At 47.7% G+C, this 23515-nt stretch overlaps 1 protein-coding gene across 4 annotated transcripts; it reads left to right on the top strand.

The window, feature by feature from the left end:
* The first annotated feature begins 3038 nt into the window (after nucleotides 1–3038).
* 9430015G10Rik (RIKEN cDNA 9430015G10 gene) lies at nucleotides 3039–20306 on the top strand. Of its 4 annotated transcripts, none has more exons than NM_177205.1 (10): nucleotides 3039–3214; nucleotides 6930–7042; nucleotides 10051–10144; nucleotides 12205–12280; nucleotides 14974–15069; nucleotides 15392–15457; nucleotides 16576–16710; nucleotides 17017–17042; nucleotides 17133–17163; nucleotides 18458–20304. In NM_177205.1, the coding sequence occupies exons 3-10, from the start codon at nucleotides 10073–10075 to the stop codon at nucleotides 18553–18555; spliced, it is 600 nt and encodes a 199-aa protein (NP_796179.1). In that variant the 5' UTR covers nucleotides 3039–3214; nucleotides 6930–7042; nucleotides 10051–10072; the 3' UTR covers nucleotides 18556–20304. The 4 variants fall into 4 exon arrangements, with proteins under 4 accessions (NP_796179.1, NP_663532.2, XP_030109374.1 ...); NM_145557.3 differs by having other exon boundaries at nucleotides 3039–3064; XM_030253514.1 differs by lacking the exon at nucleotides 3039–3214 and adding an exon at nucleotides 9737–9889 and having other exon boundaries at nucleotides 6955–7042; nucleotides 18458–20306.
* Nucleotides 20307–23515: the final 3209 nt, after the last annotated feature.

A 23515-nucleotide genomic window follows, 5' to 3' on the forward strand; every position in this document is an offset into this window, starting at 1 on the left:
CATTTATTTGTTATATGTAAGTACACTGTAGCTGTCTTCAGACATTCCAGAAGAGGGAGTCAGATCTTTTTAAGGATAGTTGTGAGCCACCATGTGGTTGCTGGGATTTGAACTTCAAACCTTCGGAAGAGCAGTCGAGTGCTCTTACCCACTGAGCCATCTCACCAGCCCCAAAGATTTTTTTTTTTAAGAGATAAAATTTTTAGACACATTAGCATTACCACTATTGTAATCTGTACTGAAATCCACATTGTAGAAAGAAAAACAAAACAAAACAAAACAACAACAACAGATTCATGCCTTCAAGTCACAGCAAAAGCTATAGCTCAGAATTAAAAGCGTGAACACTCTTTCATCTGTTCAGAGAGCTGGATGTATAGATTGGACAAAGATGCTTTCAGCATGGTAAGCTTATTTTTTTCCCTTGGGACAGAGTTTCTCTGTATAATAACCCTGCCTGTCCTGGAACTTGCTTTGTAGACCAGGCTGGTCTCGAACTAAGAGATACTCCTGCCCCTGCTTTCCTGACTGCTGGCCGATAAAGAAGCAATCTTAAGTCTATACTCAGATGACCAAGGAAACTTAAAATCTTGTGCTCTTGACTATAACTGGATTAGACAGCGCTTTGCAAGAGTTAGAGTGGTGAATTCTGTGTATAGGGATTTGAGGTTCAGAAAACCTTAAGGCTACCCTTACCCTCCAAGGCCAAATAAACCTACTGACTACAGTAATATTACAAAATGGGCTGGGGATAGGTCTGCTATCAGCTCCACGGAGATGGCAACCCTGGGCCCAACGCAGGGAAAAGGGGGTGGAAAACCCACAAATCCCCAAGCGGGAAAAAACTACCAATCCCTGAACTTCACACACACACACACACACACACACACACACACACACACACACACACACACACCCCACTAACCCCTGAGCATGAAAGTCTACCAATCTTTGAGATTCCCAAGCTCAGGACTTGAAATCCTCACTCTGGTCATCTCTGCCCTGAGAAGCTCCGCCCTCTCAAAAATTCTTATTTTCACTGCCCTGTGCCCATTTCCCTGATGTTCACTCCTGGGAGCAGAGGGCATCTGTCCCTGGATTTGTCCCTCTTCCTGGATTCTTCCCTTGAATAAATAGCCTTTGTGAGATTCACTGCCTGGAGTTACTCTGTCATTGGAAGAAGCCAAGAAAAGAAGCTAAGAAGTTGAGGGTCCTGAGCTCCTCAGCTCAGTTGGGGATCCCTCCCCTGGGAGCTGCAATGCGAGGAGGCTTCCTCTCAGAGCTGTGTGGTTCTTGGGTTCCTGAGCCCGCAGACACCTTTCCATCCTAGCAGAAGCATTTATAGTGAAAGAAGAGGTGCTAGTGTCCTGCGTATGACTCTTCCCTCATACTCACTGCCTACCAACGCTCCGTGGATGTCAAGTCTCTGATGAACACACACACACAACCCTTTCAAAGTCATCTGTCTTTTCCTAATACTTGCCAGAAATACTAGAGGTCCTGGGGGTAGCCCAGAGGAAGTACAAAAAAAGCAACACAGACAGAAATCCTGTCTGTCCTGATGTCACTAATTTAGGAAGAATCTCGTCCATTTTACCACAGTCCCCCCCCCACACCCCCCCCCCCCCCCCCGTGCTGCTGTAGTCACTGCGGCTGGCCAAGAAAGACCACAGCTTTATTCTTAGATCCACTGGGCCTTAGGGTAGAATTCCAGAGAGGAGTAAATCGCGGTGGTGCAAAGAATGCTGAGTTGTCTGACCAGCTCTACCAGATCAGAGAAACTGAGGTCATGAGGAAGTGAGGAAGGCCTAGCAGAGAGCAGGGTGAAAAAAACAGGACCAAGCCTGACAGATACTCTCTAATCTTTGTTCAAAACAGAGCCCTGGTGCACACAGTTTTGCTCTTTTCCAGGGGCGGTCTAGTGGTTCTACCTCACTTCAGAGAAGATGTAAGCTTTCAAAAAGTACAGTGCCAGGGCTGGTGAGATGGCTCAGTGGGTAAGAGCACTGACTGCTCTTCTGAAAGTCCTGAGTTCAAATCCCAGCAACCACATGGTGACTCACAATCATCCATAATGAGAACTGACGCCCTCTTCTGGGGTGTCTGAGGACAGCTACAGTGTACTTACATATAATAATAAATAAATCTTTAAAAAAAAAAAAAGTACAGTGCCTCCTCCTTGTGTTACTGTGGGGCGTCCATGGAGTTTTAGCTTCTGTGAAGAAGCCTAAGTACCCGAGGCCTCCAAAGTGAGAGGCCGGGGCGATCAGGCAGCCCAGAGACAAGACTCCTCCTAAGCATTCCACTTGGTGACCCCAGAGGCACCATGCTCGGCTTAAGAGTGGGTGTGGCTTCCCATTTGGGAGGAACCAGAGTCCAGCTCCCTAAGCAGACACGCCAAAGATGTATTAGAAAGTCCCGATTTTTACAAAAGAATGAATTTGAACTTTGTCTTCATCTTGAAATGGGGCTAGCCAAATCACGAACTATAGCCAGTTAAATATTTCAAAGGCTACCATAGCCTTGATTGGCAGTTCTGATTCTTTTTTTTTTTTTTTTGAGACAGGGTTTCTCTATATAGCCCTGGCACTCACTTTGTAGACCAGGCTGGCCTCGAACTCAGAAATCCGCCTGTCTCTGCCTTCCAGTGCTGGGATTAAAGGCGTGCGCCCCGACACCCGGCTCCAGCTTTGAATTCTTTTGTGACCCTCTTGGAGCGAGGCGGACGTTACACTCCATAGCCTTGCTTAGAACCAAGGCCGGCCACCTAACAAGGACTACGATGATTGGCCGCCCCTAGAACTATTGGGGAATGTAGTCGTTTCCTTCCCTCCCTAGGCTCAAGTCCTCTTGGACTACATTTCCCAGTCAGCGCTGGGAACGCAAACCCGCTGCCAGGACGGAATCCTGGGTAAACGCACTTGGGCGAAGGGGCCGCTAGGAGTTGTAGTTTTTTTGCCCTCGCCACGGCCTGGGCGGGGGCGGGCCAGAGACTACAAATCCCAGAGACGCTCGCGGGGCGCGCGCAGGGCGGCCGGTACGAAAGGAGCTCGGCTGGCGAGTGGTGAGTGAGGGCCCTGCTCTGGCGGAGGTGGCGGCTGCAGCGACGCCGTAAAGGCCGCGGGTAGCGCAGACTCTGGGACTCTGAGACTAATGCAGGGCCTAGCGGGGCAGCGCCTCCCTCGCTGCCTGCCATCTTGTCAGTGAGGAGGCGGTACGGACGGAGCCGGGAGTGGAGCGTGGTGGATGGAGGGACGGGGAGGTTGCAGGGGACATGGACCGCGAGCTGCACGGAGGTGGAGGACGTGGGAGATGGGTTGGTGTCGTGAAGGGGGCGAGGTCCTCCCGCGGGATGTGCTCTTCTTGAGGACTTTGCCGTGAGAGCCACTATATCAGCGAGTTACACATCCTCCCGCGTTTCGGCGCATTAAATGTAAAGGTGTCGAACTTAGCCCAGTATTTTGTTTTTTTATTGTTTTGGGAAAGGGGTTGGCCATGTAACCCCTGCCGTTGTCTCGTAATCTTGTTGGGTTTTCTTAGTCTCACTGCAGTGTACAAAGAAGGCAAAACTGTTTTTTTTTGTTTGTTTGTTTGTTTGTTTTGTTTTGTTTTTAATTTGTGGGTTTGTGGTGCTGTGTGTGGCCGAGGTGGGGTGGGGGCAGGATTTGAATCTGGGGCTTTCTCACATTTTGCTTCTCCTCTACAATAAATCCCGCAAGAAAGTCATGGGTTGGCTTCACCAGGTTGAGCCAGGTTACAAACATAGTTTGGTAACTACGTTAAGAGCTAGACAATAATTTGAGTCCGTTTTTATTTTTAGAAGCTCGTAGAAGGAACTACAGATCTGAATTATGCAGATAGTTTCTTTCTCCACCCCCCCCCATCCCCCCTTCCTTTTCTTTCTTTTTTTGAGACAGGTTGGCCTGGAACTCATTCTGTAGACTAGGCTGGGATTAAAGGCATGTGGCCCCGTAACTCGGCTAATAGTTTCTTTTCTTGACTTCCATATCCTGGCCTTAATAATCTTCCCCAAAACAAAGCAAGCACATATCTTGATGAGTTTAACTCATCTTAGGTGAGCTCTTTTGTCCACTAGCAGCATCTGTCACAACCTTTCGGAACTGGCTTGCATTTGTTCATGTTAATTTGGATCTATAAGGTAACTCATTAAAAGAACATTGCTACCAGGCAATGGTGGCACACATTCCCAGCACCTCGGAGGCAGAGGCAGGCAAATCTCTTGAGTTCCAGGCTCCAGGATAGTGGGTAAGAACAGGTATTCAACAATGCTACTCCTTGTGTAGCTACCTAATGATGAGAATCTATCTCAAAAGAAAATCAGCTTGAAAGACATCATCTACTACATAGTTTGAGACCAGCCTGAAATACATAAGACTGCACACACATGCACAGTGGTCTGTAATCCCATGCTTGTAACCCTAGCACTTTGGGAGGCAGGGGCAGGAGTTGAAGACCAACCTGGTCTACATAGTGATGCAGTGAGTTCCAGGCAAGGTTGGCCTTCATAATGAGATCCTAATTCAAAAAAATAAAAAGGTGTGGCAAAGATAGCTCAGTTAAAAGTGCCTGCAGAACAAGTATGAGGATGAGTTTGTAGCCACAGTGCCCACATTAATGTGAGGAATGGAGTCAGATGGGTTCTTGAGCTCATTGATTGGTCAGCTGAGCCGCATCAATGAGCTCCCGGTTCAATGAAAGAGCCTGTCTCAAAAAATACAGTGGATGGGGACTGGGTAGATGGCTGAGGGTAAAATGCGTGTGTAAGCATGAGAGCCTGAATTCAGATTCCCAGTCCCTATTGAAAGAGCAGGTGGCGTACCTCCCTCATCCCAGTTTGAGTAGAAGGAAAACAAGCAACTCCTCAGGGCAGGCTGACCATCCAGCAAAGGTGATGAGGTCTGGGTTCAGTGAAAGATCCTATGACCCACCTCTAATTCCAGCACCAGAGAAGCAGAGGCAGGGGAATCGCTGTGAGTTCAAGGCCAGCTGGTCTTCACAGCTAGTTCTAGGACAGCCAGGATTATAGAGAGACCTGTCTCCAAAACAAACAAACAAACAAACAATGGTGGAGAGTGATAGAGGAAGACATGCATCTCCTGTCTCTGAGCACCACACGTGCCGTGGGAAAGTGAACCCATGCACACATGCACTACACAAAATAAGGTGGAGAGTAGTCACTGCTGACTTCTGGTGTACACACACTTCTAAACACGTGTATACACCACGCACAACAGGAAAGTATGTGTAGGACCCACATAGTGAAAGAAGAGAACTGCCTCTCACAAGTCGTCTTCTGACCTCCATGCATGTCTTAGCAGATGTGTAAATATGACATAAACAAATAATCAGAAACTTAAAAAGTACATTCAGAATGGCTGAACCAGTGACATGGCTCAGTGGATAAAGGGGTTTACAGCCAAGGCTGACAACCTGAATTTGATCTCTGAAATCCGCAGGGTAAAAGAAGAGAACTGACTGTTCTCTGATGGCCACATACATGCTATATAGCATGTGTCTGGTGGCATGTATGTGCATACTCATGCACACACAGAGCGAATAAGTACATGTTACAGAACTGCCATATCTAATTGGAAGATAACCCAATTAAAACACATAAAAGATGAGAAAAGACAGTTCAATAGGACACACGTGTGACTAATGTCATGAAAAGATGCCAACCGTTACTAGTCAGGGGGATGCTGATAACATAAGATACCACTAGGTGCCCGCCAGTACATCACCAGATATTGGTGAGGATGCAGCACCTTTGAGCCTTTCTGCTTCACTGGTGGGCAAGTAAAGAGGTACTAAAAGTGACAAATTAAACCTCTCTGATCCAACACACATTCCTTGGTATTTACCTATAAGAAATAGAAATAGAGGCTCACATAGTGTGTGCTCAAGGCCCTGTGATTTCCCAAGTGATACAATCAGATCAGGAGCCTGTTAGCAGGTGATAGGGAAAGGAAATGGAGTATAGCCTCATAGCAGTCACATGGTAGTGAACAGAACACGCATAACAAAGCACGCCTAAAGATGCTTGGTGCTGAATGGAAGGAGCCACTTAGACTGTATGTTCTATTTATATGAAATTATAGACTGCAGTGACAAGGTCAGCTTGGTTGCCTGGAGTTTAGGTTGAGGAAGCGGGGGTGGGGGTGGGGCTCATAGAAGGCTCCGATACTGATAGCTTTTTGCTGCAGTGGTGGCCTCATGGGTACACATTTTTTCAGAGCCCCCTGACTTGTCTATTTGAAGTAGATGTTGGTTATTGTGTGGAAATTATGTAACACGTGGCAGTGTTGATTAATGTTGGACTTTTTTTTTTTTTTTTTTTTTTAACTTGACCTAAGCTTAGGGATGCTCTTCTCAGAGAGAGGGTCTGTTTAACATCTGGAAGTTTTCCGCCAGGGCAGGTCTATGGGTGAACAAACCTTAAATTCACAGAAAGGTTGAAATATGATTACATCTTACAGTTGAGGGGCAGCCAGACTATGATATAAATATGTCTCTAAGAAGATTTCATACCTTAGAAAGAAGAGTTAAGTCAAGGACAGAATGTATTTTGAAACCCAGCATGCATTACTGAAACAAAACACATGTACTAATGAGTGCCAGAAAGGCTCCGGATAAGGCTTCAAAGATAACTCCTGCGGGCCTGAACACCACCTCTTGCCTCTTGCAGTGTGGTCATTGCCTTGACAGTCCTGGCTTAAATCCAGTATAAAGTGAATTACAGTACAAATTCCTACGTCCCCTGCTCAGAGGACTAGACCTATATCATCCCGAACCCCTAAGGGTCATGTGGACCCACATAATCCCTCAAGTGGGACTTCCCACTGCCCTAGGCCAGAGAGTTTAATTCCTCATTTTTAGCCTCAAACTGAAACTTCTCTGCATTCTCTTAGAATTCCTCTATCTAGGAAGCTCAGACTACTATTGTTCCAGAATTGGAAATGCCCAGCTTGCCTGCTCCTTCAATGCTTCGGGGGCCGCTGCTAAGTAAAAAGTCTTCATAGAGGTAATTATTATTATTATTATTATTATTATTATTATTATTATTATTATTAATTTTGAGACAAAATCTCATGGTGTCTCAGGTTGGTCTTGAATTTACTATATAGCTACCAAGTGTTTGGATTACAGGTGTATACCACCACACCAACTCATGTGATAATGGAAATAAAACTCAGGGCTTTGGGGCTGGAGAGATGGCTCAGCGGTAAGAGCACTGACTGCTCTTCTGAAGGTCCTGAGTTCAAATCCCAGCAACCACATGGTGGCTCACAACCACCCGTAATGAGATCTGGTGCCCTCCTCTGGTGTGTCTGAAGTCAGCTACAGTGTACTTACATATAATAATAAATAAATCTTTAAAAAAAAAATCAGGGCTTTGTTTATGCTGCATAAACACTTTACCAACTGAGCTACATCTTTAGTCTCTTAAGAGGTGACTTAGCAGGGCAGTAGTTTAATCCCAGCACTTGGGAGGCAGAGGCAGGCGGATTTCTGAGTTCGAGGCCAGCCTGGTCTACAGAGTGAGCTCCAGTACAGCCAGGGCTACATAGAGAAATCCTGTCTCGAAAAACCAAAAAAATTAAAAAAATAAAAAAGAGGTAACTTTATTTGTTTAAAGTTTTATTTTCCTTTAATGTGATTGGGTGTTTTGCCTGCATGCATGTCTGTGTACCACATGCATGGATGCAGTGCCCTCATAATTGAAATTACAGACAGCTGCTGTGTGGATGATAGGAAATGCACCTAGGTCCTTTGGGAACACAGCCAGTGTTTGTAACCATTCAGCCATTTTCCCAGTCCAGGTTTTGTTTTTTTTTTTGAGAAACCTATGTAGTTCTGGCTAGCGTGAAACTCACTAGGAAGACCAAACCATACTCAGTTAACTTTTTGTTGTTTTGTTTGTTTGGTTTTCAAGACAGGGTTTCTCTATGTAGCCTCGGCTGTTCTGGAATTTACTCTGTAGACCAGGCTGGCCTCGAACTCTCAGAGATCTGTCTACTTCTGTCTCCCATGTGTTGGGATTAAAGGCGTGCGCCACCACTGCCCAGCAAGTTTTTTTGTTTTTTAAGAGATAACTTTATGGCAAAAAAATATTTCTTAAATCTTATTTTGGACAGACTGATTTATAAGTATCACCTTAACATAAGTTTGTTGTAAAAGGTTTTAGAGAGAGAGACTGGAGAGATGGCTTAGTGGTAAAGAGCACTGTTTTTGCAAAGGTTGGTGTTTTAGCAGCCACATACTAGCTCACAATTGTCTATGACTCCATTTCCAGGAATCTGATGCCCTCTTCTAGCCTCTGTAGGCACTAAGCACACATGTGATGCACATACATACATACAGTTAAAACATTCATATACATAAAATAAAGTGATTTTTGGAAAAAAAAAATGGATGTGGATGTAGCTCAGTTGCTTAACTAGTATGCACAAAGCCTTGGATTCAATCCCCTGCCTTCATAAATCAAACTTTATAGTGTAATTAGTGTACAGTGTAGAACATCTGTAATTAGAATACTCAGTGGTAGAAGCAGGAGGTGAGAGAAATGGAGAGAGATGGCTCAGCAGTTAAAAACACTGGCTGCTCTTCCAGACCTGTGTTCTATTCCCAGCACCTACAGGGCAGCTTGCAACTGTAACTGTTGCAGTGTATAACTCTAGTTTCAGTAGATCTGATGTCTTTTCTGGCCTCTGCAGGTACCAGGCCTGTTCATGGTACACTAACATATATGCAGACAAACATCATATATGTAAAAATTTTTTAAAAGTTAAAAACAAAAAGTAGTATTGTTACAGATTGAGTTCAAAGTTAGCCAAAGAATATATGAAACCCTTATCTAAAAACCAGGAAAAATTATTAAGACTGTACACATGATATTACCTCAAGGCTTTGAGATAGGTGCATATTTTTCTCTAATATATGAACAATGAGGCACTAAGCCAGCAGTTTGCAGGCACCAAGTATTTTATAAGGTTTAAATCTTCCTGCAATATTTGTGCTCTTTTTTTGGTCTCTAGATCCTTCCTCTTATAACTACACTTTTTGTTTGTTATGTTTGTGGTTTTTCGAGACAGGGTTTCTCTGTGTAGCCCTAACTCTCCTGGAACTCACTCTGTAGACAGGGCTGGCCTGGAACTCAGAGATCCATCTGCTTCTGTCTCCTGAGCGCTGGGATTAGAGGGTGGGCTGCCATGCCTGGCTTGTGTCAGTGCATTTTTAGGCTTGGGTATTACTCTGGACTAAGGTTTTATATCTTCTTGTTTCCCCAAGTTCATAAAGACAGGATACTGTATCACTGAGAATCCCAATGAACCGATGTCACCCCAAACCTTTGGCTAGCTACCCAAAAGGAAGCCAAATATTGTTCGTGGTACTTAACATGTGATTAGGAGCTCACTAGGACAGGTGTGTGTCTACATCCCAGGAAACGAGAGGTACAGTGGCCTTGCTTTCGGAATCCTGAGAACATAGTGCTTTTAGAAGGAGCACCAGGTCGTCCCTCTCGATCAAGGCCTTGTCCACCTGCCCTGATTCCTGAGTTTTGGCCTTAAAACTGCAATGGAGCTCCCCACAGTCCTGTCTATGTTGACAACTGGTCCTCAGGTGATGAAGAACTGATATCTGTAGTTCTCATCCTGGAGGGACAGGTAAGGGTACTTTTTTTTTTTAAATAATTTATTTATTTATTACATGTAAGTATACTGTAGCTGTCTTCAGACACACCAGAGGAGGGCACCAGATCTCATTACGGGTGGTTGTGAGCCACCATGTGGTTGCTGGGATTTGAACTCAGGACTTTCGGAAGAGCAGTCAATGCTGTTAACCACTGAGCCATCTCTCCAGCCCCCAGGTAAGGGTACTTTGACTACATATTGCTCCCCTGAAAAGTTACCCAGGCATTTCCGTTAAAGCCCTCCCTCCCTGCCTTGGCCCTGTCCTCCCAGTTACGTCCCTCTCAGCCCCATCCACCCTTACCAGTACCTCCTCCTTACATCCTGTTCTATCTTGCAGATCTCCTTGTCAGCTCCCCAGCATGGCACTGCAGTGTCTCCTGCTCCTGACTGGCCTTCTGACAGGAGGCGTGTGCAAGTCCACAGAAAGCCAGGTAGGTGACCCTGTATCCAGTGGCCTGTTGAAGCCCTCCTCATAGACAATGGATCTTTACCCCATAAAAATTTCAGTCTTTGAACTTAGGGTTCATTGATACTAGCCTAACCTTGGTAGAATCCCCTTTGAGTCTACTGCTAGGATTAGAGATATCTCAAATCTACCTGTCACCTGTTTTTTTTTTTTTTTTTTTTCCTGCTTTCTAGAAGTTTCTTTGCCAGATTTACTCATTGCTATAACTAACTTAGAGTCTCTGCAGAATCACCCTCAGAGCTGCCTGCTCAGGTGATGCGCATTCTTAGGAGAGCTCATGACTGGTAGACACACATGGTCAGGCATCATAGCTCCCACCAGAAGTAGTTGAACAAAGCCAATGACACTCGAGTGGGGTGAGATTTAGTGTCTTTAATGGGGGCCCATTATTCTGCTTCCCAAGTGAGACAGGATGGGGGCCTCACTGTTTAGGGTGATGGGTATGGGGGATCCCTTACTGACTTGACCAAGGGTAATAAAAGGGATGGCTTGTGCGCTGGGCGTTGATCTTTCCCATGCTTTGTCCCTGTTACCCTCTAGATATTCCTTTCTATTAACCAAGCTCAGGTCACAAAAACAGACCTGTAGTCCTATCCCACCGCAGTCTGAGACTGTAGGACTTGCCTACATGATGGATCCTTGTCTGTCTGTTTGCCTGCTTCTCTCCCTCTCTCTCTCTCTCTCTCTCTCTCTCTCTCTCTCTCTCTCCCTCTCTCCCTCTCTCTCTCTCTCTGAGATAGGGTTTCTCTGTCCTGAAATTTGCTCTGTAGACTAGGCTAGCCTCAAACTCAGAGATCTGAAGTACTAGGATTTAAAGGCATGCCACCACCTGATAGGAACCCTTTCTTAAAAACAAAAATAAACAGGGTCAGCAGAATGCCTCAGCAGGTAAGGACACATGCTGCCAAGCCTGATGAATTTGGTCCCTGGAACCCACAGTTAAAGAATTCCCAAAAGTTGTCTTCTGACCTCCACGTTCATGCCCCTACTCATATATGCACACAATAATAACAGTAAATGAAACATCTGAGTATCATGGCATAGGCCTTTAATCCTAGCACTCACAGGTGGATCTCTGAGTTTGAGGCCACCCTGGCCTACCCAGTAAGTTCCAGGCCAGCCAACGCTATATAATGAAAGAAATCTTGTCTCAAAATAAAACAATACTAATAAGTAAATTTTAGAATTTAAAAATAGAGAAAAGGCAAACAATATAAGCTTTACATTTCTTGAGGGATGTTCCTAAGAGAGTATGATTGGACAAAGGGTGTGAGCTGGTCATTAACTAGGGACCTAACCAGGTTGTTGTGCAGATTCTTGTCCCTACGGCTTCAGAGACCGGGGTTGCCCTATCAATACAGGGAGGGCACCGCTCTCTGAGGGCAGGAGATAGTCAGAGACTTCCTTCTGAGCTCTCTCCAATGTCTAAATACTCTATTTTAGGGTGGTTTGTTCTGTGTCACACCATGCCAGGCTGTCCAAAGCCCAGGCCCTAGGCCAGTTTATATAAATCTATTAGTTCATACCCTTGTAGGCCTTTGGGAAACTGGGTAGCTGTTGTTGGATACACCTGGTCAGATTCTAGCATTGTACTTGGTAGCTCATTCGGTCATCAAATAGTCACTAGTGATGACTCTGCACAGACCTGGAGCAAGTGGGAGAAGGACCTGCTGGGTAGTGATTCGTGTGACATGACAGGAATGTAGTCCCGAGGCTTGTGGATAGGTAGGTAGGTAGCTCTAACCTGTTTGTACTAGTAACTCCCAGGCTTTATGTCTAGGGCTGGAGTTTTCCTTGTGCTCTGCCAACATAGGCTGCAGCAGGAGTGAGTGAGAATCCTTACTCATTGACTGGATGTCACTTGCCCATTGACTGGGTGTCACTTGCCCATTGACTGGATGTCACTTGCCCCTGAGAGTTTGGGGAGTATGGATGATGAGACAGATAAGGCCCTGTTGAGACCAATGCTGTCCTTGACACGACCTTGGTACTCACTAACCTGTGTCACTGATGTCTCTCCTCTAGGCCCAGCAACCTGAGTGTTGCATGGATGTGGTAGACTTCAATGCTACCTGCCTCGGTACAGGTCTCTGTGGCCCAGGTAAGCATCATGGTTGCAAGTAAATAGTAGACCATTCACCACGCACCACCAGCATTCCTGGATGGTTTTTACTCCTCAGTGACAAGACAGCTGGGGGGATGGAAGAACTTGGGGTAGCATAGGCTGTGGCATTGTGCAGAGAAGGCCTACCTACCTGGGCACTCTTCTTGAGCAAGCTAACCACACCTTTGTGTAGTCCATGCAAGGACCCTGTGGGGGGACTGTTGTTCTGTAAAGGGCTAAGGCCCAGGGAGGAGAAGATTCACAGGAGGAAGAGGAAGAGGAAGAGGAAGCAGGTAGGGTTCAGAGGAAACTGAGCCAGGACAGTACTTCCAGGAACTGAGCAGCTTTTGGAGGTATCTTTCTTTAAAGAGTTATTTATTTTTATTTTATGTGTGAGTGTTTACCTGTGTGTGTATATATGTGCACCACATGCATACCTGGTACCCTCAAAGGCCAGAAGAAGGTATAAGATCCTCTAGAACTAGAGTTAATAGATGACTGTGTGACTCCATGTGGATGCTGGGAACCAAACCCAGGATTTCTTTAAGAATAGCAAGTGCACTTAACTGCCGAGCCATCTCTCCAGCACCTCATGGAGTATTCTGACCCTGGAATATTCAGCAGTGTTTGAAGGCACTTTTGGTCATCACATCTGGTGCTGAGTTCAGGATGATGCTCCTAGCATATGGAGTTGGAGCCAGAGTACTGCTCACTAGCACAGGATGACTCCACGACAGAGGACAGTCGAGCCTCAGTGCCAGCGTGCCAGAGGTAAAGTCTCTGACCCACAGAAGATTCTAGGAGGCCATAAAGGCAGGGCTTTCTGAAAGCAGCTAACAAGGTTCAGAGCTGGTGAGAGAAATCGAATAGGGGCACCCAGGAGATGAAGACCGAGGAGAGATGCCACCCACAATCTTGACCTGTCCTGAGGTAAGACTCCGGGCTGCCTTGTTTTAGATTAGATATCTGTCAAGGGGTACTCCTTGGCACATGTCCTGAGTTCCATTACACGCAAGACTACATAAATCCAGAGGGACTTCTCAGGGAAGCAAGCACCTCAAAACATTGGTCAGGTGTCATGTGAGAGAACATGGACAAAATGGTGAGGCTGGAGTAAGGTGAGGGTCAAGGATGGGTGTGGTGATAAATAGAAAAGGAGATTGTTCTGTGGTGAGCAGAGAAAATGTGAGGATGTCAAAGGCCTTCATCAACCCTCTAACCTAAAGTTATAGCAGTTGAACTTTCCTGGGTTTCTCTTTTAAAGTTCAAGATGGCTCCGAGCATAGGTACAAGAATGGAGATAACCAAGTTTGTGTAGGGAGGCACAGGAGCCTTCGGGTCTAGCACATGACTCTCTGGCCACCCTCTTTCCTTACATATAATTTAGCAGCCCAGCAGCAGCCCTTGGTAGACTCAGTTGTATCTCAACGCAGGAATTAGTAAAAGGGACGATTCTAGGGATGAGCTCACTTGTTTGTTTGTTTGTTTTATTTTTTGCCACCAGTTCTCACTATGCAGCTCTGGCCGCCTGGATCTCCTAGAGAACCGCCTGCCTTTGCCTCCCAAGGGCATGCACTATCGCTCCTCCTGAGCATTGCACTTTTTGTACTGGTTTTGTCTGGAGCACCCTATGTTCTTTGGTCTTGCCTTTAGTAGACACACATACTTCCAGTAAGATCTACTTGAGCCTTGAATTGATACGAGGAAGAGAGATCACTGTAGGAGACATGTAGGACTCCATGTTTGAGCAGGACTCTCCCACCCAAGTAGAACTGAGCAGTTGGACTTTGTTCCTGTGTGGTCATTTGCCCATAGCATTGTTAGAGCTAGAATGAGCTGATGTCCCTCCTAGACCACTTATCCATTGTCCTTGATACTGTCTCTGCCACCACAAAAAGGCTTCTGTCTCATCTCAGCCATCTGTTCAGATCAGATGTCGTAACATTCAATGTTAAGGTTCAGTGACCCACGGTTTAGCTGTATATGCTGCTCAATCTCCAGCTTTGGGTACTAGTACCCAATTAACATATATGGGACGTATCTGCTCATCGTCTATGTTGGGGATGTTAGAAGTAAAGGCATAAGATGGTCTTCAGGATGACCTCACCAGAGGGGAAGCAGCTATCCACAAATCGCTAGCCAGTGCAGGCTGGGTCACTCCAAGCGGGAAGGTATAGCTTTGGTCAGTACAAGTCTGGGATAGAAATTTGGCTTGATCCTGCTACATAGACCCTAGGAAATGGCACAGGGACAACAAACAAACCTATGTACACCTGCCCCGTGTAGAGACCCAAGTAAGGGCACAGTGCTGTACTTAGAGCTACACTCATACAGGTAGGCAGCTATCTTGTCTCCTGGAGGAAGTGGTTCTGGTAGATAGTCAAGACCTTCAAATGGGACCTATTAATTTTAGGTTTCTGTCCCAAGCACTTTAGAATAGTCTCCTGAGGCATCCAGTAAAATGAATGACTGGCTTAGTAACCGCCGGCCATAAGAACTTGGCTGAAAGCCGTATGCTTCCTGTCGAGTTTCCCGTTTCTGGAACTGGAGCTTGTGCCTCCATAGACTTCCACAACATGTTCGTGTTCTTGAGTTGAGAATTACCAATTCACAATACAGAAAAGCTTACAGAAGACACTGAGATGATCTTGACTGACTTTGGCTGAAAAATCCTGTCTCCTCTGGTGCAGGTTGCTACAGGCACTGGAATGCAGATGGGAGCGCTAGCTGTGTCCGGTGCTGGAATGGGACCCTCCCGACATACAATGGCTCTGAGTGTAGAATTCGTATGTCTTCTCCAAGCTATCTGCCCCAGTTCCCCCAGACAGACCTCACAGGGGTCCTCCTGTCCAATTTGGGGAGAAACCAAGGAACTACTGTAATTGTCTTCTCCAACTGCAAAGACAATACTCACTTGCCCAGGAGTATTGTTTATCAGTGAGCAGCCCCTTCCGTCCCTCCCTGAGTGTTCTGTTTACTGAGGACAGCTGTGGGTGTAACTACTCCTTGCCGTCTCATCTCTAAGATGTCCCTTTAGCACTATATGTGGAGGCCTCAGTAGGGTCGCAGGCATGGCCCAGGCCTCCCCTCAGTTCTGCTCTCCCACAGTCACTGGCCGGGGCGTGCAGCTTCCCATGAACAGGAGCACGGGGACACCTGGACAGCCACATTTTGGTAAGTCTCTTAGCTCATAAGTCCAGCACTGTGTTTCTGTCTGTGACCTGGGGCTGGGGCTGGGGCACATCAGTAGAGTTAGGACTGGTACCAGTGCCAGTCCTGAAGTCAAGTATTTTCTGTAAAGAACTCTGGTTAAGGAAGAGGTCTGGAGAGAGTCCAGCATCCCCTGGGACGAGGCTTATTTAGCTTGCGTGTGGGCATGTGTTGGGATGCCATCGGAGGAAGATACTTCATGGTCTCCAAAGAGCTTCAGTCATTTAGTAGCAGCCGTCACTGCTACTCACTTATGCTCAGCCTTTGCTTCATTTCATGTCCACCGTGACCTCCAGGCCTTGTGGATTGCATTGCTCCATCCCAATTTGCTCTTACAGGATGTAGGCCTCAGATGAGACTACAAACACATAGGCCATGCCTCCTGAGCTGTTTTCAAGGAAGGGGCAGGCCCTGTCACCTGATGCTTGAATCTCCAGGGCCTTCAGGCTCACCTTAGATGGAGGCCTCGGGAGTAAAGGGATGTGTCTGGGTTAGCAGTGTGGTCAGCCAGGCAAGAGAATGGTCTGGGCCTGATGCTGCTGGAGAGAATATGCCCAAGGCAGAGGAGCCCCATATGTCAGGGAGCTAGACTGAGCTCCAATAGAAGACTGCCTCTTCTGAGCTAACAGAGTCACTTTAGGGGCACGTCACTCTAACCTGGGCTCATCCTTCAACAGCAATGGACAGCACTTCCCATAGCTGGCAGTCACATTGTTCTGTCAACTACCAACCCCTTAGTATGTCTTGACCCCAAACACATGGAGATGAGCAGAAGGCAGCTGCATGTATCAGAAAGCAGGTGCAGTAGATGTGTCTGCTGCCAAGGCTGGAGGCTTTGACTGTCAGTCCAAGAGGCAGAGGCCAGTCTAATGGAGGGAGCCCAGGACCTGATTCTTCTGGAGCCAGGAATTATTCCTTGTCTTGTGATGTGTTGGGCTCATGGTGGCTCTGACCTGTGGCTGGCACCTAGTAGGGGCTCAGGTATGTTTGGGGAATAGTGAGCCCCAGGGGTTAGGCAAGGAGCACTGGATAGCCATTTCCCCAAACCCAGGCTCTCTTGGCAGCTGTTGGTTTGTCTGCAGGGGGTCCTCATGTGGCAGCTTCTCTCTTCCTGGGGACACTCTTCATCAGCACAGGCCTCATCCTCTCTGTGGCTGGATTCTTCTACCTCAAGCGCTCCAGCAAACTTCCTGAGGTTTTCTACAGGAGAGACAGAGGTACTTCCCTCTATGGTTGAATTTCTACCCGCCTAGCTTCACAGGTACTATGCAGAGTCTGACCCATGCCGGGCCTAGGGGCTCCCCAAGAGCTACAGAGCAGGCACAGGGACTGCACTGTGCTCAAAGCCATCGACCCAGAGCCTTGGATGTTGTTACAGCTGAGGCTGTGAGGCTGGGCCCCGCTGCTTAGAGTTCCCCAGGTAAGAAATGTGGCTGAGCAGCTGTCTAGGCTCAGGGTGCTTAGGGCACTCAGAGCTAAGGCAGCTGCTGGGCAGCAGAGTGACACTCCATTTTCTTCCCCAGCCCCTGTCCTGCAGCCTGGTGAGACAGTAAGTAACCTACCCGACTAGGCTGAAAACCTGGGTCGTGTGTTCCTGTACCAGGCCATCCAAGCCTCACTCTGCCTTTCTCTTTTCAAGGCTGCCATGGTCCCCCTGCCACAGTCTTCAGGTACAGGCTGCAGCGTGGTATGGGAGTTGGGTGGAAGGGTCTCACTGTGGGCCGTCTTCTAAGCCTACTCTATGGCTTTATCCCCACACATAAAGGTTCTTCTCTAGGACCTGACTATATGCCAAGTCAGCTGCTCCATCAGGCAGGGCAAAGGGCAGGTGTTGAGCAAGCGCTACTCTTCTTACCACCCTCACGGTTTCCATGCTGTCTTCTCAGCGTAGGGCCAGACTCCCAGCCTCTCTAGCCATGTCCAGTCTTGCTCTGCTTGAGAGCTGCAAGGAACAGGTCAGTTCTTGAGCTTTTCCCTGGCGGGCCCATCTGAGCGTTTGTAACCTGGTATGTGGAAGAGGCCATGAGCAGAGAGGTTCCACAGCTACAGGCCCCGCGCAGATTTACTTAGCTTCTTTCTCGTCTCATTGCCTTTCTTATGCACTGGTCTAGAGTAGAGAACCAGTGACACTGTTTTTCTCTGTTGAAAATAAAGTAGATCCTTGATGAAGTTAGACATACCTTGTTCCAATTAATACCTGTCTCAAGTTCTCCAAAGCAGCCTTGTCCCTGAGGACCTTAAAAGTGTTGTTAGGGACCCGTAGCACTATAGTTAGTGACTATGCAGCAAATATACACCCCGGCCACTGTAATAAAACTGTATCCCTTGATGGTTCTTTGAGCCAGACATTAGAAATCAGGACGTGGGGGTGAGAGAGATGCATTTCAAGGCCTGATGGATAGGGAATCCCTCATGTGTCTTCCAGCTCCTAGTATCTCAGACCTCCTGTGGCTTGTGGCCATATCAGACATGGCTCTCTTTCCCTCTGAAGAGAATACTAGTCATTGGGTTCAAAGGCTACCTGATTAATCTAGGGTGATCTCATCTTCTATCCTAATAGAGTCTGCACAGACCCTTTTTCAAATAAAGGTTATGTTCATGGGCTCCAAAGCTCGGGTGCAGTCTTGTCTTCCAGGGTGCTGCCTACCTCCCTGTAGTGCATGATGCAAGTATGATCTGTGCTTTTTTCTAGAGGAATAGTAGGGCTCTAATACAGGCCCAGGGGTGGGGCGTCTTGGGCGTGGGAGGAATCTGATAGGAAGTAGCTGAGCTCATGGGAGCCTCCATGAGAAGAAACTGCCCTTGTACAAGTGGAGTCTGATGAGCATCACTTTCTTGTTAGACTAAACAGCATACGTGGGCTTTGTTCCCTGTGGCGATTCAATATGCTCCTGAGAGCCAACAGTGCAGCAAAGTCCTGAACTTACCTATCTCTGACTCAGCTTGTCTTTGACCCCATTTCAGTGAGGAAGCCAAGATACATCCGGCGTGAGCAGCACCCAGACAAGAATAGGGACCCTTCTGCCTTCTCTACAGTGGAGGCCCACATCAGCAACGTCTGATCTAGAGGTCAACTGAGACTTCACAGTACAGCAGTGGAGACCCAAGGCCCCCTCCAGTGAGCTCACTACACAAAGGGCCTGGGCCTTAAGATATGCCAGAATGGACTCCCAATGGCAGACATGCACGAATGCTAGGGGGATGCTAACGTCCATGCCATGAGATCGTCACTGTGTGGTTTAACAGGAGCAACCATCTGTGAGACTGAGGACTCAAGAGCAAGTCATGTGGGGTCTGTGCCCCTTAAGAGTAACAGCATCTATAGCAGCTATAACACAGACCTGATCCAAACGGTCAAAACTTCTGGAGCCCACCCACTGGAGCCCATAGTAGACAGGACTCCATTCCCACCGAGCTAAGAAGATGAAACCAAGGTTCCAACAGTGGAGAAAACAGCCTGGATACTGGTTCCAGAGATAGGTTGCTCTAGTGTCAGCCTGCTAATTTAGCTGCTGACCTCTCAAGGCCCATGTTTCTCAGAGTTGCAGAATTGAGTATCCTTGGTTTTCTGATTCCAGAAGCCAGCAAGCAGAGCCTTGTCTTCCAGGGACAGACTCCACCCAGTACCTTCAGGCTGGGCACTCAGAGCAAAATGTTTACCCGTGGGGCCTCCATCTCTGAACACTTAGGTCACTTGTCCCCTTGGGCTTGTGAGCTCATGCTGGTTAGCAGTCCTGTCTTTGCTCTCCTAAGACTCCAGAAGCCTGTGAGCTGCTAGTGTGGCTGGTGGTGTTGGCCATGTGTCCCTATAGAAGGAGGTGGCCTGATGACCAGTGCCATCCTCCGTCTAGCATCTTCTTTGACGTCAAGCACACATCTGATGTTATGCACAGTGTTAGGAGTTTGCTTTCCCAGAGTTGAGCCAGTGACTCAGGTAGCAGCAGCAATTCCAAGCTGGACCAATTCAATTAGACTAGATCTTCTCTCCTCAAGCTTTGTTGTCCCAAGGTCTCGTATTCAGTGTGGTGTGTGGGAGCGAACTACCCCATTGCCATGTCCAGGGGACAAGTAGGGAGGGGAAGAAGAAGCCCTCAGCCGGACTCAGAGCCTACTGTTGTCTGGTGGAACTGGCAGTGCAGCACAACCCATCCCCTCATCTTTCCCTGGCCATGTAGCCCCTCCCATTTCAGGACACCATCTTGCATGAAGAGGTGACCCCGCTCCTTAGGACTTGAGGTAGAAAGTGCCAGTCAAGCACGGCATGGTTTTCAGATAAGACTACATGCATCACTAGGCTTTGAGGGGGCCACTGGCAGTTTATGGATCTAATTGACCCTTGGGGAAAGCAGAACCCTCGACCTGGCCACCTGAGTTCATTTTAGTGGTCCCCCTCAAAGCCCATGTGTAGACGTACAGATGTGTGTCTGCTGACTAGAGGCAGAACCGGATAAAGAGAGCCAAATGAGAGCTTAGGGATTCTAGAAGTCCTGCCAGGTAGTTTGATAAGAATGCCTACCCAGTGCCCCCAGGCTTACATACTTGAATTGCTGAGTCATCAGGGATTACGGGAGAGGCTTAGGAGGTGTGGCTTTATTGGAGGAAGTGTGTCTCTGGGGATGGGCATTGGGTCTCAAAAGCTCAAGCCAGGCCCAGTGGCTTTCATTTCCTGCTGCCTGTGGATTTGGATGTAGAGCTCTCAGCTCCTCGTCCAGCACCATGTCCGCCTATGCTACCATGCTTCCTGCCGTTCCGATAATGGACTAAACCTCTGAAACAGTAGACAAGCCCCAATTAAATACTTTGTTTTATAAGAGTTGTTGAGGTCATGATGTCTCTTCGCAGCAGTCGGATACTTACTAAGACACTGCCCTAGCTTTATAATTTCTATAGATCTCCCTATGCACTGGTTAAAAGGCTGTGGCCAGAGACATCTGTTGAAACCTCAAATGAGTTTATGGCCCTTGGCCATATTTCAGAAAAGTGCTGGGGAGGCTAAGATGTAGGTTTCCAGGCCCAGATCATTTGTTCTGAGACCAGTGACCTTGCCCTGGGGACAGGATAGAATCTGACCCAGCATCCTTGTGTTCAGCAGCTAGGGCCTAGAGTAGCATTGGATGCCCTAAGGTTTGGGGTTCCCCGGGATGGTTTCTGATGAAAAGTGGAAAGGGACATTGACAGCATGATGAAGTGAGGCCCAGCCTGGCTCCCTGGGGTCACAGCCGATTCCTTGCCCAGCTCATCCTGAGTTCCCAGACACTCCAAAGGGGAAACCTCGGATTATTCCAGCCACCTCCATGGGTCGCGCCACCCCCCACCCCTTCACTTTTTGGTCCCCACACCTTCATTCCTTTGTGTGCTCACTGGTTTTTATTGGGCAGCACTGGAAGTGTTCCAAAGCCAGCCCCAAAGAAGTAACAACATTAGGAGGTAGGCCAGGGACCATGAGAGTGACAGGACGGCCTTGGGACCGCTTGGTCATGAGTATGGAAGAACTGACAGAACAAACCCATCAGGTGGTCGGTCGGTCCTAAACAAGAGGCTTTCATATAGGTTTGGAGACCTTGCCCTCACTGTTGGGTGCAGAAAGATACCTTTGGTTAGGCCACCTTACATCTAGACAGTATGAGACTGGGTCTGTATCCAGCCCCAAAAGATGGGGCAAAATACTGGGTGTAATGGCTCATACCCAATATTTTAATCCTGGCACTAGGAGGCAGAGACAGGCAGATCTCTGAGTTTGAGACCAGCCTGGTCTACAGGACAAGCAGAGCTGTTACATGGAAAAACTGTCTCAAACGGGGTGGGTGGCAAGATACCAAACCCATGAGTACCTCCTATCCCAAAGTCTACCTGTTCCATCCCAGCACTCAATGTGGGAAACCAGTTTCTATTCAGCTGGTGCCTTAGGAGAAATTCTGGCCATAGGGCAACCAATGCCAAATGAGAACATGCATTCGACCTTTCGTGTCCATTGCTTGGAGGATAGATGAGTGGTAGGTCTTAGACTAAAACCTAAGAAAAGTCCTCGTCCTAAATAACTTCATGTACTTGTATTCCAACAGTGCACCATCACGGACTTGTAGCCAGGTCCATAGCCTTGGTAGTGAGCACTGTAGTCGGGGTAGGTGTGGGGTTATTGCTGAAAGGGTAACAGCTTTGATACAAGGATGGAGGTTCACAGTCAGAGTCCCTAGGGCTCTAGGGCCATGGCGAGGCAATGGGAAATGCGATTGACCTTGTGGGCGCATGCTAACACAAACGAATACACATGCTCAGTGGTACTATGGTGATGTGCACATCACACATTCACTTGCTCGGCAATTTCACTTTCCTGCTATTTAGGATAAGGGTCAAGATGGACCCCGCTTCCTGCCCTAGACAATGCAGTCTATGCTCCCCCAATTTCTAGTTCCTCTGCCAGCTGGGAGTTGACTCCCCTTGAGGTCAGGCCTGGAAGAAGGCCAGGTCTGATAGATTCCTAAGGCTTCACGGCACATTTGCCTCAGGATATTGACTCTTCACTGGGTAGCCGTGGTGATCTCAGAGCTTGGGTATTCCCAGGAACCTCTGAAGATTGTTCCTAGAACATCTGGGACTCCAGCTTCCTAGAGGCAGCATGTGACACAGAGTCACACTCTACACAGATCACTTGGGCTGGGCCTTCAGCAGCATTCTCTCCCCGGCACCCTCATGCCTGCTACAATCCTAGATACCCCACCACCACCACCAAAAGACTCCATCTCCCTCCTTAGATCCTTAGGTACCTACCCATCTTCCCTCTGGGCCCCCATTCTCCCTCAATCCATTACTTCCCTGAGCCCCATTTTTGGTTCTTAGTACTCATGGAATTAGGTTCCTCACACTTATGGAATTAGGCAGGGGACCCTCTACCAGAGCTTAGGTCCCCTCTTCTGATAGGACATTGTCTACAGGTTCCTATAATCACCCATATCTTAGCTCTCCTGAAAGCTGGCCTTGAGGATAAAGATATCTAGGAGCAAATTTGTGGCAATTTCCAGAGATTTAGACCATTGGGTGGTTGGGTACCTATAGGTAGTTGGGTACTTAAGGCAAACCTCCCACAATGATACGGTCCTAGCAACATGCCCTCCCCACAGGCCTGTGTGTGAGCTCCCATCTCAGGGCCCTGCAGTTCTCTGTGCCAGAAAACAACGAAACCTTAGAGGTAGGAAAGATCCTGGACTAACCAAAGTGAGTGGGGAAAAGTGCACTGGGGCTCTTGAGTCTGGTCAACAAGGATATCTCAGCTCGATGAGCCTGGAGTAGATCAGGGGCTGCCTGTGCTATACTGTTCACACTCCCCAGTCCATCCCATTCCAGTGTGGCTCTCCCTGCCCCAACCTTAGCTGCTACCAGCCCTTTAGACTTAACATTTTCTTCTATGTCACCTCATCAAAGCTTCTTGAGACCCCATCTTTTCAAGCATAGGTGAAGACTAGGGGCTTCCTTTCTGAGGTATAGTAGAGATGGTACCCACAACCTATTGTGACTAGCCAGGTCCCTAATATTCTTATCTGACCCTAACATCTAGGCTGTGGCCCGAGCCTGCCTAGCCCTGACCTCGCACCCCTACTTCCTGGACTTCAGAACAAGAAGTTCCCCAAAAGGCAGTAGGGTGCTGAAGCAGCAGCAGATGGGAGTCTTGCATGAAGCAATTGTGAGAATATGGGTGAGATGGAAGAAGAAAGAACAGGACAGTGGTGGGCACAGAGATGGGGCAGAAGAGGGCAAACTGAGCTCTCTCTGAAAGTGTGCTAGGTTCAGGGAAGCGTCCCTGCTGAGCACTTTGGGGTCAGGTGTCACACTTGGTTTCCAGAAGAGAGGTCTTTGAGTACCTGAGTATCTGTTCTTAATCTGAAATCCTAAAACAAGAGACCTGTGCCTGCTCCTAGACCTGTCCTGGCTCTAACCCTTCCTCTGGCTCCCCACCCATTCTGAGTCTGCCAGGGAAGAGAAGAGCCAATCGCTGATGTTCGGGGCCACACCCCCAGCCACCGTGTC

Source organism: Mus musculus, chromosome 4 (assembly GCF_000001635.26).
Source record: "Mus musculus strain C57BL/6J chromosome 4, GRCm38.p6 C57BL/6J".
Lineage (NCBI taxonomy): Eukaryota > Metazoa > Chordata > Mammalia > Rodentia > Muridae > Mus > Mus musculus.

Excerpts from the sequence above, each read along its gene's own strand:
- 9430015G10Rik (NM_177205.1), top strand. The coding sequence starts at position 10,073 with ATGGCACTGCAGTGTCTCCTGCTCCTGACTGGCCTTCTGACAGGAGGC. Across the intron at positions 12,281-14,973 it reads TACAGGTCTCTGTGGCCCAG|GTTGCTACAGGCACTGGAAT; the intron begins GTAAGCATCATG and ends CCTCTGGTGCAG. Across the intron at positions 15,070-15,391 it reads TGGCTCTGAGTGTAGAATTC|TCACTGGCCGGGGCGTGCAG; the intron begins GTATGTCTTCTC and ends GCTCTCCCACAG.